At 43.2% G+C, this 15413-nt stretch overlaps 1 protein-coding gene across 1 annotated transcript in view; it reads right to left on the bottom strand.

Annotated features, from left to right (window-relative positions):
- Positions 1-15413, bottom strand: part of RNF17 (ring finger protein 17) — a 170672-nt gene that overhangs the window by 41491 nt on the left and 113768 nt on the right. Inside the window, exons 24-25 of the mRNA XM_074982032.1 lie at positions 15067-15230; positions 10632-10751 (exon numbers count right to left, since the gene is read on the bottom strand). Of these exons, the coding sequence (XP_074838133.1) occupies positions 10632-10751; positions 15067-15230 (284 nt within the window). The remainder of the gene's footprint in view (positions 1-10631; positions 10752-15066; positions 15231-15413) is intronic.

The raw sequence follows: 15413 nt of genomic DNA, 5'->3' as shown, positions 1-15413 counted from the left end.
CAGCCAAGTAGCATGCTAGACAGGGGACTGTCATACTGCCCTGGGATCACCCAAATGACTGTGCCACCTCAACTGCCCCCTGGAGCCATTTTTTCAAAGACCCTGAAAATGGTGCTGTCTGGCAGCATGGTCTGCACTGTGAGGCAGACACGTGCTTTTACTGGGTTGGGGGTTAGCCACATGATGTGGTTGGGTGTGGGACAGACCGTGACTTCATGGTGCCTGTGGGGTTATAGAGGGACTACTCCTGTACCAATGTGAACCCCAGAAAAGAAGTTTCTCAGTCTTTCATACAAGCGCAACCCCCACAGTCTAGCCCCCATGTGTTGTGGTGGGGCTGGGGCTGGTGCCAGCACCAAAAATCTCAGCCTTTCCCACTGTATCCTGTGCAGGGAAGAAGCCACCATTCCATGCTGGGGCTATTTTTTCCATGGGTAGATGTGATCGCTGCACTGATAATAAATAAAGAAGTTTCCTCAGCCTCTCATACAAGAATAACCCCCATAGCCTAGCCACCACGGGCTTCCTGATGTCAAATGCAAATTCACAGGCTTCCTGCTACCTAATTCCTGTGCACTTGGAGAGCAGCACAGATGGAAGTGTCCAGAGCACACAACCATGGGGCATTGTGGGATACATAGGGGACACCTCCAAAGGCTAATAAAGTCGATTTAAAGAAATGATGTTTCCACACTAGTCTTAACTGGACCTTTTAAATTCAAACTTGATGCTACACCAATGCCCTTTGTGGGTGTTGTAATAGCGACCTTAGCGCTCCCTAAAATTGACCTAATGGTATTTACACTGAAGACGGTGACATTGTAAAATCGAGCTAACTGCCTTAAAATCGACTTTATCACATAGTGTAAACATAGCCTTAGAAAACAGAATACCTGTCACAGCAAAGATGCATGCATACTTTGTACTAAGTATAGTTAGGGAGTCCTGACATGGTTCATCAACACTTGTAATGTAGTACACTAGGGTCTCAACATTCAAGAGGGTTCTGTGTTCAGAACCCTTGTGAATGTGCCCAGGTCCCTGGAGAAGCGGTGGCAGCCACCAGTGCTCCCAGTCCCGGAGAAGCAAGGCCACTCGCATATAACTGAATTTACAAATGTGGCACTCGCAAATGTCAAGGCCCTACTGTATTCAAAATGAGATACGGGAAACCACAGGGAAGAACAAAGGACAAAGTGGGCACAAACTAGTGCATTAAACTTAAATGTGCAAAGAAGTGTTTTTTGTTTTTTTAACTTGCCGCCATACTTTAAATGCCACTATCTGAAATATGTATCTTTGAAGAGTCTCTTCTCGGTAAGATGAATGCGTGGCAATCTAAAACTGCTTCCGAGACGGAGGGCAGGTATGCCTACCTTTTTTGTATTACATTGTTTTATTCTTTGACAATAAAGTTGAATAAGTTATTTGGCCTGCTGAACAATTTTTTTTGTTTTTGTTTTTTTTCAAAAACAAAGAACCATGAATGAAATCAAACCGGCTAAGTTTTGCAAGCAGCAGCAAGCTGGACCTAAAATCCTTGGCATAGTGGTGGTAAATTCTACAAACATTGTTTATTCTGTAGTTGTAAGATGCAGAGACCATTTAGAATGCAAATGTTCGCATTTTGATCCGATAAAAACAATTGTGAATGTTGTGCCTTCACATTTTGTATTGTTGCTAAACTGTTATGTTTCAGGAACATGTTACTGAAAAAAGGGTATCTACCTCAGTGGGGTTCAAACTTCTTCTTTGGGGATCCTAAGGAATGCTATAAAAACTTCAGGGGCCACCTATGCCACAACTGGTTTTCTGCATATATAAGCCAAGGCTGGCATTAAGGGATAGCAAGCAGTACAACCTTTCCTGGTATCACATAGCTAAGCTGCTTCTTCAGCCCCAGCTGACAGGGCCCAGGGACCTAAGGCTTTGGCTTTCTGCCTTTGGCTTCAGTGAGTCTAATGCTGGTCCTGAAGCATATACCCTGATTGGGGTCCCAAGACTTCTCAATGAGAACCATTGACCTCTTACACAAACAGATATTCTTAGAGATGTGTTGTTCACATGTATTCTATTGTGGGAGCACATGGATCCCAGGCATACAAGATTTAAGTCTTTTTACCAGCAGTGTACATTAGGGACACATGTCCCCTGCGTCTTCATGCTCCTGTACCAAGAAGATCCATTAAGATGATAGTAGGCTCAACTGCAATGTGATTGCCACTATGGAATCCAGGCTTTATAGGATTTCACAGAAGCAAGGAAGGAAGATGGATCGTGGTCATACAGACAGCACATCTGAAAATATTCCAGTTACTTAAAATACAGTATCTTCTTTCTTTGCAAAACAAAAAAGGAGTAAAGTAGCACTTTAAAGACTAACAAAATAATTTATTAGGTGAGTTTTTGTGGGACAGACCCACTTCTTCAGACCATAGCCATACCAGAACAGACTCAATATTTACGGCACAGAGAACCAAAAATAGTAATCAAGGTTTTTTTGTTTTGATAGTACATAGACTAGCATGGCTTTCTGTCTGTTACTACTCTTTCTTTGCATGCTTGTCCATATATATATATCTCCACACATTCCCCTCCCCATAATGTTTGCTGACTGTTGGGAAAGTGCTATTATATTGTGGTTGTGCTAAATGAATGAGGTAAGCATAGTTGGGCCTGCCTGAAATGCTAGGGGATTCTGAGGGCAGAACCTTTCTTTTAGCATCAGGCATCTGAGGTAGAAGTGGGTCTTTGCCCATGAAAGCTTATGCCCCAACATATCTGTTAGTCTATAAGGTACCACAAGACTTCTTGTTGTTTTTGAAGATTGACTAACTTGGCTCCCCTTCTGATACTTGAGGTAGAACTGACTGGCTCCATGCTATGTGTATGATCAACACCGATCTCTGAGTCAACAAATACATCCCCTGAAAGCAAACACCCCATGTAGAACATCCTGAGAACATCCTAGAACATAAGCTGATACAGGTATCCCAACCCTCTTGAAGGACTATACATAAGAGGATGAACTGAATGATTGATAAAGGAATAGAGAGGGGTGATTTTCAGTTTGCACCACTCTGCAGCTTCCTCCTCAAACATTAGGAAGGTGAAAATTAGTAATAACGTACACAGAGCATGGCAGGAAGACATAACTCATTTGAAACAAAGACTATGAATATTAAGTAAAATGAGCTGGTAAGTGTACAGGGGGAATTAATTAACATCTGAAGGGGCCTGTGATGCTGCTAGATAGAGTAGCCAAAACTCTGCTCCATGGGCTCATATAAAGCTGCAGACAAGATGGTCTCAAGGCAAGAAAGGCCTTGCTTTGAGGGAACCAGGAACAGATGGAGTACTTGAGAGAGGAGAAGCCTCTATTAGAATCAGTAACTATATTCACTTTGTTTGCCAATCAGGATATTGTGCAACACCAACACAGTCACTGAGGGTACATGTTTGGGGAATGGAGGCTCACTAGGGAGATGTGCAGAACCAAGGTAAGTGCTTTAATCTCTGAGTCCCTGTGGGCAGATGTTATCGCCAGGAATGAGACTTTCTAGGAGAGAAGGAGAAAGCAGTAAGCTAAAGGTTTGAAGAGGGATCCATGAGCCATACCAGCATGAAAATCAGGTCCCAGGGACGCACACGGTCACGAACATGGAGATAAACTGCTCTGACTAGACCAGACTTTTCAAAATCTGGGCTATTACGTCAGCAGTGAAGACTGCTTAGCCCTGGTAGGGAAAGTGGAAGGTACTGCCCAAGCACACCTTAAATGATGAAAGAGAAACTGGAGTTGCAGAAAGTAGTCCAGATGGAGTGCCGGGAGGCCAGTTCATGTCACAATCCTGTTCTGAAGCCCAGCTCATGAACTGTTTTAGTTTGGCCAGGCAGGTAGCCCTGGTGGAGGGCTTTTTCTGTTACTCAACAAGACCTGGGGACACAGACTGAGCACTTCTGCTCTTCTACATTCCGCCATCCAGCAGCCGTGCCATCAGATGCAATGCTGCCAAGTTTGGGTGCAGCAGACTGTCCCAGTTCTGGGACATAGCGGCAGGTGCACTGCAGTGGTCACCGAAAGGTCCAGCAACATGCTGAATTAGCGCTGATGAGGCCAAGCTGAAGCTATCGGGATTACTTCTGCCTTGTTGCGTTTGACCTAATGGCACTGGCAGGAAGGAGTATATTAGAGCCTCTGACAATGGCGGCAAAAAGGTGCCTGACAGGGAGCCCCACATGATCTCCCAAATCAAGCAGAACAAATGGCATTCTGTTCAGACAGGACAGAAACAAGTCTAACAGGGGAATCCTCCAAATTTGGAAGATTATGCTGACCCCCTCTGGATGGAGTGATCAGTTGTGGTGAGAGAAGGAGGACCTGCTGAGGTGATCTTCTAACATGTTTCTGGTTCCAGGGTGGTGCACAGCCACGAGAAGAATGGCATGCTGTACACAGAAGTCCCAAAGATGGAGAGTTTCTTGGCAAAGGGCTGACAACCTGGCTCCACCCTGCCTGTTGATATAAAATATAGCAGTGGTGCTGTCAGTTAGAATCTGTATCACCTTGCCTTCAGAAGGGACAGGAAAACCTGGCAGAAAAAGCAAACTGCTCTGAGCTATCTGATTTTTATGTGGCAGGAGTCATCATCCTGCAACCAATGGCTTTGGCCTTGCATGCTGCCATCGACCAGAGGGGCTCATCAGCCCAGATCTGAGGCATCTAATACCATGGCTAGTGACAGGGCTCCAGTTACAAAGGGAACTCCCCTCCCGCACCAGTCCAGGGTCCAACCACCATTCCAGGGAAGACCATATATAACCTGGCACCTGGACTACACAATCTACATTGTGCCCATTTCGGATGCAGACCAAAGCCAGCTACATCTGATATAATCTGAGATAGAACCATGCATGACAGATCATGTAAATACACACCAACATGTGGCCTAACAACCTCAGACAGGTGAGGGCAGTGGTGAGTGGGTCAGACATTGATTGGAGAAGCGCCTCCAGAAGGAAGCTTTTAACGTGCATGGAGTCAAGGACTAACCTCATGAATTCTACTTGTTGGATTAGTATTAATGATAATAAACTAAATGAAGTTAACAGGCCCAGGTTGTGGTAGGTAGAATGTACTAAACTGGGATTAGGTATGAATGAGCCTCAAGATCTGCCCTTGATGAGCCAGTTGTCAAGATGTGGACAGACTCGGACATCTCAATGCCTCAGGTAAGTGGCTACCAGCGTCATTAATTTTGTCAGGGCTCTGAGGGTGGAAAAAGTCTAAAGAACAGTACCGTGGATTAGAAATGGTTCCAGCCCACCGTAAATTGAAGCAACTGTCTGTGCCCTCAGGAAATGGAGATATGAAGTAAGTGTACTTTTAATCAAGGGTTGCATACCATTCTCTAGGATCCAGAGAGGGAATGATAGAGACCAAGGAGATCAAGCAAAGCTTCAATTTTTGTAAATATTTGTTGAGTTGCTACAGGTCCAAAGAGCATCTTAGACCCTCTTCTGATTTCGGGATTAGGAAATACTGGGGAAATCCTGGACTGGGAGCGTGTGGAGACAACTATGCAGTAGTAACCAAGGCTAGTGAGTTCCATAGCATGGCCATAAGTGTGCCCGGGAGGCTGCAGCTGCACATAGACACTTAGGGGTGCCTGCATGCTGGTGGCTGTAGGAGCAGGGCACTGCAGGGCACTCCAGGTTACAGATCCTCACTGATCTGGATACAAACCCTGGGAAGTCATACTGAGAATTTTCATTTCAAAAATTCAGTTTTCACACCCTGTGATGGAGCAATTGCCCACCCCCTTGCCAATGACGAGTGATCATTTCAGAATGCAGTTTGCACCTGAGATAAGGGGCTGGATGATAACTGGCAGTAGGGTCACTGGGGCAACATGGGTAGCTGGGGTAGGGCATTCTCAGAGTAAGGACACCAGAGAGTGTGGGCACTGTGGCACGGCAGTATCTTGAGGGAAGGGTTTCGTGGCCTGGGAAGGATGTGAGCCCTGATAAAAGTTGGTGGAGAATGGATAGCAGGTAACAGTGGGCAGAATACCACCTGAAAGAGGAAGCTCCAGAGGCTGGATTGAGCTAATTCCTGAGTGACCAGCATCAGCACACACTGAGTGAGTGACGTGTGCTGGGTTATGCTCCAAAATTGAATATTTTCAATGATTTTTCCCTTAGAGGCATTCTTGGTTGCTGTGGACTGTCTTCTTCTACATCACTACAATTATTGAATCAGATTCAGGGATACACGTACCAATCTCCATTCTGATGGAGGGTACCTTACACCTCATCTACTTTTTTTGAGGTAGGTGCAATCAAACCTGGAATCTGACATATGTGCAGGGTCCATGAATACTTCATTAATAGGCAGTACCATGAGTAAAGACTAATACAAAAGCTTAGGAAAGGATTCTTGCACCTCTTCAACTGGTATTTTGAGAATCAGCTATTTTTCTGAACAGATCCTGAAAACTCTTGTATTCACTCAGTTGAGATGGTTGGGAAGGAACCAGAGTCATCTAGGAAAGAGAATGAAATAGTTGCTGCCAAAAATGACCCTCTGGTTAAGAGAGCAGGGCAAATAGATATTTTTAAAAAAAGGATGGTGCTTGGTCCTGCCAAGAGGGCAGGGGACTGGACTTGGTGACCTCCCAAGGTTGCTTCCAGTTCTATGAGGTGTGTGTATTTCCATATATTAGTCTAAGCAAGGATCTTAGTGCCTCTGAGATAGAATGCCTCACTATTCAGGACCTTCGAGACTACATTCTTCCTTAGTGCCAAGAAGGGCTGTGCCATACACACTGATGCAAGAGAAACAAGTATTGAGATCAACAGTTCCAGTATAACTAGCAGACTCATCTAGTGCAGAAGCGAGTATTATCAAGTATGGGAAAGGCCAGCAATACAATGCTCATCCCTCATGTGCTGAGTTCTGAGGTTACACTGGAAGCCTAGGACTCAGCACTAGAGAGAGCCAATTTTGATTCTGGAGGGACAATGCACCCCCAGAGTTCCCGTGGTTTTCAGTTTGGGTGGTGCAGTCACTGTAGTGCAAGGAGCAGTGAAATGACTTAGACATCCTCTTACTGGACTCTACTAGTGGGAAGTTGCCCCTGCTCTTCCCAAAGAAAGCAATGCTCTTTTCATCTGAGGACTTAGATTTTTCAGCCCTAACTGAGTTCAAAGCTGAATCCACACACTGGCTAAACTATACTAGAAGCGTCTGTCTATAGAAATTACTGTTGGAAAAGATGTTCCGACAACTACTGTTGACAGATCATGTCTACATATAAAAGTGGAGTCATCTTTTGATCTGCTCTGTTGACAAAAGGGCATCCCAGAGTGTCTACATGGCTCTTTTGTTGGCAGTTTCCATCAACAAAACACATTTTGTTTGTAGATGCTCCATGAGTTTTGTTAACAAAACCCCAGGCTTGTTTACAAAACTCTCTAGCATAGACATAGCCTATATATACTCCAGAAGCTAATGGATCTGGACCTGACAGGGACACTCCTGGACTGGGTTAGGACTGGAGGGTTTTTTCCTCTCCTGCTCAGATCAGAGGGCCACAAAAAGGCCTAACAAAAATATCTTTAGACAACAGTAGTCCCTCACTTCATGCAAGGGTTGTGTTCCCACACACCCATGCATAACTGGAATTTCACATAAGTTGGGGGGCACCTTTTTCCCCCCAGCGGAAGACATGTTCTGCAGCCAGGGTTAGCAGAAGAACCACCTGGAGCTCCTTTTGAAAGGTAAGTCCTGGGGTTGGGGCGGGGGTGGGCAGTTGAGGAGGGTTAATCCTAGTGGTGGGTTGGGGCTGTGGGGGGTGTGTGTATGTTAAATCTGGGGTGGGTTACAGCTACAGGGGGTGGAGTTGAGCTGGAGCCGTTCATGGGGGGGGGGTGGCTGAACCAGGGCGGGAGAGGGTTGAACTAGAACCATGTGCAGGGGTGATGAGCCGGAGCCATGCTTGGGTGGTGAGCTGTTGAGGGGTTGAACCAATGTGCGGGAAAGTGGTGGTGGTGGGGGTCTGAGCCGGAGCCAGATGCAGGGCTGGGGGGTGAGCTAGAGCTGTGTGCGGGTGGTGAGCTGGGCTGGGGAGGGGGACTGAACCAGGGCCGCGGGGGGCAAGATTTTGAGTTGTGCTTAACTCACGTTAATACAAGTAAAATGCAACTCAAAATCAAACATTTTGAGAGTTTACTGTATAGCTCACTAACTTTCAAGGTCATTTTTTTTTAAAAAAAGTACTCTCACACTGTATAAAAAAAAAAAAAGCAGTAAAGTACCACTTTAAAGACTAACAAAATAATTTATTAGGTGAGCTTTTGTGGAACAGACCCACTTCTTCAGACAACAGCCATACCAGAACAGACTCAATTTGACACTGTTCTGGTATGGCTATGGTCTGAAGAAGTGGGATTGTCCCATGAAAGCTCACCTAATAAATTATTTTGTTAGTCTTTAAAGTGCTACTTCACTGCTTTTTTGTTTTGATAGTATTTAGACTAGCACGGCTCCCTCTCTGTTACTACTTGCACTGTGGCGACGTCTACATTAGCCCAAAACTTCAAAATGGCCATTTCAAAGTTTACTAATGAAGCGCTGAAATACATATTCAGCACCTCATTAGAATGCCGGCAGCCACGGAACTTCGAAATTGACGTGGCTCACTGCCACGTGGCTCGTCCAGACGGGGTTCCTTTTTGAAGGAACAGCAGATAGGAATAAGGGGATTTCGAAGTTGCTGGGGTCTTTTGAAAAGGAGCCCCACCTGGACGAGCCACGCGGCAGTGAGCCGCGTCAATTTCAAAGTTCCACGGCTGCCGGCATTCTAATGAGGCGCTGAATATGTATTTCAGCGCTTCATTAGTAAACTTCGAAATGTCCATTTCGAAGTTTAGGGCTAGTGTAGACATGGCCTGTGTGTTTATCAGGGACACCTGCTTTCCGTAAATAAGAGAACATCTTATGTACCCATCAAGTATTGTGCTTGCCACCTCACAAGTCACAGCAGATTTAAGTTGGGACGTTATGAAGTCTCAGTACTGGGAAGAACAAAACAAAAAAGCAATAAGGAATTAAAACTTTCCAAAGAAATAAAACTATTAGATTGTTAACAGTCAACTACTCTACCTAAACCTAACTTATATTAATAAATACACACTTATTTATGGACAAGACTGAACGAAGAATAAAGGTATGGATATCAAAGAGCTCAGTCTCACAATCCCAGGCAGTGAGAAGGAACTGAGTGGTCACTAGGACTGCACTGTGCTTTATACCCGCAGTACAGGAGTACAAGGATACAGAGTACATCTACACAGCCCACAGCAACAAGACTCTTACCTGCGTCAACAGATTCAGGGTTGCAGGCCTCACATTCTAAAACAGTGCTCAAAAATAGCTGTGCACGTAAGTGTTAAGTTATGGCCAACTGCTGCCAGGGCCTGCAGCCTAGAGAAGGCTCTGAAACTCAACACTTGCCACAATCTGAAACCACTGTCTACACATACAGCTATTTTTAGAGCACCACAGTAAGCCCTGCTACTGCAACTACAATGACCTGGGCTGAGATGCTCACTGCTGTGGTCTGTGTGGACAGTATATCGCAACCATGTCTACAATTACCTCAAAGACTCCAGCTTCTATGGAGCACATACACACCAAAACTGGAATACAGACTCATTCTCTGAAGAGCTGGAGGGAGAAGGGGTGCTTCCAGAGCTAGGGTCAATGTGTTGTACTTTTGATAGCTACAAACGAGGGGAGTGAAAGCTCATGAGATAATTCACTGGAGGCCTTTGGAAAGCAACTGTGGAGATGTGTTTGAGAGTGCGCCTGTACCTGTACATTAGAAAAATGCATGTCTATGTAATTACTTGTTTTCATGCATAATTGAGCTGGTTGGATGATATCAAACTCTTTTGTCAAAGACAAAACAATGGCTTGCTTTCAGACCCAAGCTGAAAAATGGACCTTTGCAGTCCAAACTCAAGTATTTTTGATCCTTTCAGTTCACAACAATGGATTGAAAATAAATGCCAATATCTAAAGAGCGTGAAACAAAAATGTCATTTTTCTGTCCAGCTCTGACAAATTATGATGATTATGTGTGTAACTGCCAATGTGCCTAATTAGGAAAATCTAGCCCCAAATGTGTGCATGAGGGTTGGGCAGAGATGCGTGGAGGGGACAGAGTATGAGAAGAGATAAAATGAGAGAGAGTGTACACTGCTGTCTCTCCATATGGTTGCTTGAACCCATTTTTAACCCATTTGTTAGATACAGAATTGGAATAGATTACAGAATTTTTTTTCAACTGAACTTTCCAATCCTATTAACAATCACTCAATTTTTCTGCTTTCAGGCGAAGTGTGAATAGTTACAAAACTGCATTTAAATCACATATTTAGATCACAGAAAATAAAAGTTAAGAAGTTCATTCTTATAGGTGCACATCTGACACCACAAACTACGCTACAAGTGCATTCTGAACTTACAACTGAGTTCTCAAATATTGGCTAGATGTGCAACAGCACCCTCTATTACTAAATATTATATTAACTACCAAAAGTCTTCAAATTTAGTGTTTACTTACCGGCACTGTTTTATAAAGCTGACATGGAATGCAAAATGTAGGAATATCAGCATACAACACAGCTGGATAGAGATGACACTGAGGTATCTTTTCAATGTAGCCATAGTCCACGTACTGAACCTACACAAAATAAATAAAATGCTTGAAAAAAGTCTTCTTTCTAAAAATACTTCTTCTTACAAAGTTTTTCTATTGGTATGTTGTCTAGTAGATAGTCTCTCTCTTTTCCCTAAAAACACATGGCATCTCAGAGCTGGAGATAGGGCTGGATCCAGGCAAAGTTCCAGCTGATTTCTCCCATCCATGAGTAGAAAAAATTTCTCACATGCACCAAAGAATGTGCAGATGTGCATCACTAGCAGAAACTCATGCTGCCAGCTGTGAGCACTCTGCTAATTAGATGAGCAACATCTGAATCTCTCCTGGGCGGCTGCCCTAGTGCTCAACTTACAGCAAAGGCTGATATACATATAAAAGGATTGGGTCTAAATTTGCTGTTAGCACTCAAGAAAGATCTTGGGAGTCATCCAAGATAGTTCTCTGAAGAGGCCTCTTTAATGTGGAGCAGCGGTCAAAATAGCTTCCAATGTTAGGAGCGATTAGGAAGGAGCTAGATAAAAACATAGCATCACTATATAAATCTATGATACACCTACACTTTGAATACTGCATGCAGTTCTCCCATGCCATCTCAGAACGGGTTTATTAGAATTGGAAGTACAGAGAATGAAAAAAAAAATTAGAGACATGGAAGACCTTCCATAAGAGAAGGGATTCAAAAGACTGGGACTATTCAGTTTAAGAAAGACATTGGGACCAGGTTGGTGGGAATATGAATAAAATCTACAAACTCATGAATGATGTGGAGAAAGTAAATGTTATTTATTCATTCATATAAACATAAGAAATAGGGGACACCCATTAAAATTAAAAACTCCGTCATGAAACCTCTAGGAGTCCCATACCAGTCCCAAGCCTGGATGAAGGAGGAGGGTTGGTCAGATGAGTAACAATGCTCTGGTTGTAAAACAACAATATGAATGAAATCCGATGCCAGCATAACTAACTGATAACAGAGGCTGGCTTGGACGTCACCTGGATAAACAAGGTCCACAATACCAATAGAGCGATATGGGTTGGGTCGATAAGTTGCTTACCGAAAGAAAATTAAAACTCAAATGTCCAACACTGTGGGTCACTGGAAAGTAAGAACTGCTTCAAAAGGAGATGGAGAGATACCGATGTGATATATTTGGACTGGTGGAGATGTGTTAGATGGAATTGGGAGAAATGTGTGGTTGCAAAGTCATTTGGTCAGGGAACGAAACAAAGTATGAGGCAGGAGCCAGGCTCCTTTTTAGCAAAAGACTCAGAGGAGCACTGTTAGGATACAAACCAGTGAGTGAAAGAATGATGGTAGTGAGAGATTTGAAGCAAAACCATTCAACATCTTGGCCGTGCAAGTGTATGCACCCATGTTAGACAGTATGAGGAAGAGACTGAGGTATTCTATAACGACTAGACAAAGATGCTGGAGGAGATACCAAAGAGAGATGTGTTGATCGTCAGAGGAGAATGGAATGCAAAGGTCGGAACAGAAAATGAAGGTTGGGAGAGAGTCATGGGAATGTTTGGATACGGAGAAAGAAAGAAATGAGGCAAGAACTATTAGAGTTTGCTACAGAGCACAAGATGGTGATCTGCAACATGAGATTCCAATGAAAGAACCGTAGGAAATGGACACAGCAATCCAATGATGAGAAGTCTAAGAACATGATAGATACGATCTTGGTAAGAAGATGGGTAACATCGGTACAACATAGTTGAACTTTCCAAGGAGTGGCTATAGACTCAGATCACAGTCTAGTGATCATTAACATCAAGATGAAACTCAAGAGAAAATATAAGACAGTTTAAGAAAAAAAAAACGGTGAGGTTAGGCGAAGATGAAATAGGGAATGTGTACAGAGCAGTGCTTGAAGCAAAGATTAGGAATGCAGGCAGAGAGAAAGACCTAGATAAGGGAGTCAAAGAGATAGCCACAGTGATAGAAGAGGCAATTGAGCTGGAAGTTCCACAAGAATAGAAGAGCAATAAGAAGTGGATTATGCAGGAGACACTGAAGTTGGTCGAAGAGAAGAGAGCACTGAAAATTGGAAGGGATGATTCTGAGAGGGAGGAACAGCAATATAGAGTGAAATGCAATGAGGTAAGGAAAGCAGCCAGAAAGGATAAGGGGAATTATTAGCCCAGCAGTGTGAAGATAGTGTGTGTTATTACAGCGAGAGTAAGACCAGGGAGGTGCACAAGATGATTAGGAATATTAATACGAAGTGGCAGCCGAAGCAGATGGTGATCAAAGACAAGAACGACGAGGTGGTTATGAACAAGGAGAAGGTTGTGCAGTGATGTATGAGATAAGGCACTGATCTATACAAAGCATAGTTGGACCCGAGTGTCTCAGAGAGACTGAGTGAAGAACTGAAAGAGATCTGTCGAGCATCAAGAGTGAGACCAGTATTTTGAAGGAGGAAGTAGAAAGAGCAGTGAAACGACTGAACAACAAGAGCCCTGGAAATAAGATCACAGGAGAGATGATCAAATATGGTGGAGAAATACACTGACTATATAATATAGCGTGGAAAGAAGGAAAAGCATGTAAGGAATGGACAAGATCTGTGATAGTAACAATACACAAGAAAGAAGTGCGTTGGAGTGCAAGAACTACAGAATGATTGCCCTAACGAGTCATCTAGGCAAGGTGCTGATGAAGATACTGATGGAGAGAATGACATTGCAGATAGAAGAACAGCTAGAGGACAAGCAAGAGAAATTCAGGAAAGACAGAAGTACCATACAGCAGATATTGGCCCTATGATAGCGGAGAAAGCTCAACAAAAGAATATCTACAATTGTTTCATCAATTTTCAGAAGGCGTTTGACAGTATAGATCAGAAAGTGACTTGGGCAGTGTTGGAGTTGTACGGAGTGGATAGCAGTGGATAGCAGACTGATATGGTTGTTCAAGGATATCAATGACAATGTGGAGGCAGCAGTGAGAACGTAAGAAGAGTTGGGAAGCTGGTTTAGAACGAGTAGAGGTACGAGAAAAGGAGAGTTGATATTGCTAAGTAGCTTCATCACACACCTAGAGAGAGTGATGGACAAAATTAAAAAAGAGGTGGAAGGGACATCAGTATACAGGATGAGAATTAACAACTTGAGGTTCATAGATGATATAGCTATCATTGAAGAAGATGAAGAGAAACTAGCGAGAATAGTGCAGGTGCTAAATGAAGAAGGGAAGCGGTATAGACTGATTATGAACATCGATAAAACAAAAACAATGATATTTAGAGATAAAGAAATAGGAAGGAAGATCAGTGTTGAGGGGATCAAACTAGAATACATAGGAAAGTTCATGTATCTGGGGAGCAACATAATGTATGATTTAGACTGTAAGAAGTAAAGTGTGACTAGAATAGCGAAAGCAAGAGCGAGTTTGAAAGTGATAAATTAGATCCAGAAAAGCAAAGCAATTAGCTCAGGAATGAAGCTGAGCATCTTAAACGTGTGTGTGCTCAGCAGCATATTGTATGGATGTGTGACATGAATCATAACGAAATAATTGAAGAGAAGGATATTGGCATTTGAGAAGAGTTGTTTTAGAAAGATCCTGAGAATAGGATGGATGCAGAAGGTTACCAATGAGGAATTATACAGCAAAATACAGCTGAAAGAGAACCTACTGCAGAAGGTTATACAATGGAAGTTACAGCTATTTGGGCTTATTTGCAGAATGAATGACGAACGAAAAACCAAGACCCTGGTATTCGGCATAACGGATGGTTCAAACAGGAGAGGCAGACCCCACAGAGAACAGGTAGATGATACAGTAGATTGGTGCAGAGCTAGCCTACAGAAACTAAGCCACTCCGCACCGGACAGGGAAAGATGGCAGGAAATAGTGAAGGAGGTGTCAGACACCAATGGGCACTGAGCTCTTGGTTGTTGTTGAAGATTAAAATTACAAGGCAGCATGTTTCACACCTGTGAAACATGGTGCTAGGGGATGTTATAACAGGTAAAAGCAAAGCAGAGTTTCCCAAAGAATCAGTTATCAGTTAAGTTCATGGCAAATAGGTCCATCAATGGTTATCAGCCAACTTGGTTAGGGATGCAACCCCATGCACTGAGTGTCCCTAAACTTCTGAGTGCCAGAAGCTGGAACTGGATGACATGGAATGGATCACTTGGTAACTGCTCTGTTTTGAATGTTCACTTTGAAGCCTCTGGCACTGGCCACTGTTGGAACACAAGATCCTGGGTTAGATGGACCACTGCTCTCATCCATTATGGCCAGTTTGTGCTTTTAAGAGCTGTCATTTATATTAGTTGTTATAAAACAAACAAACAAAAAACCAAGACACCTTACCTTGGTTGTACCACCACCAACTTCTATAACTTTACCTCGATACCACATGGTATCAGATCCTCTAACAACACAAGCTTCAGACTTTTTCCAAAAATATGGTTCCAGAAGACCAAGACACTTGACATTATTCTGCATATCGGACATCAATTTGTTTAGTTCACTTTCTGAACAATAATTGGGTAAAAGAGAAAGTGAAATTTAAAAATGGATTTTGATTATTTGTAGGTGCAAACAATTGTTTTAACTACTACATACATAATACTAGAGCAGGGCTGCAGAATAATTTAGAGGCTAAACTACACAGGTTTTCATATTTTAATTTCCAAATAGCTTTCAACTAGGATGTG

The sequence above is a fragment of the Carettochelys insculpta genome, chromosome 1 (assembly GCF_033958435.1).
Source record: "Carettochelys insculpta isolate YL-2023 chromosome 1, ASM3395843v1, whole genome shotgun sequence".
In the NCBI taxonomy this organism is placed as follows: domain Eukaryota; kingdom Metazoa; phylum Chordata; order Testudines; family Carettochelyidae; genus Carettochelys; species Carettochelys insculpta.
The sequence above is the reverse complement of the archived record's forward strand: the minus strand, read 5'-3'. Positions and strand labels throughout refer to the sequence as shown.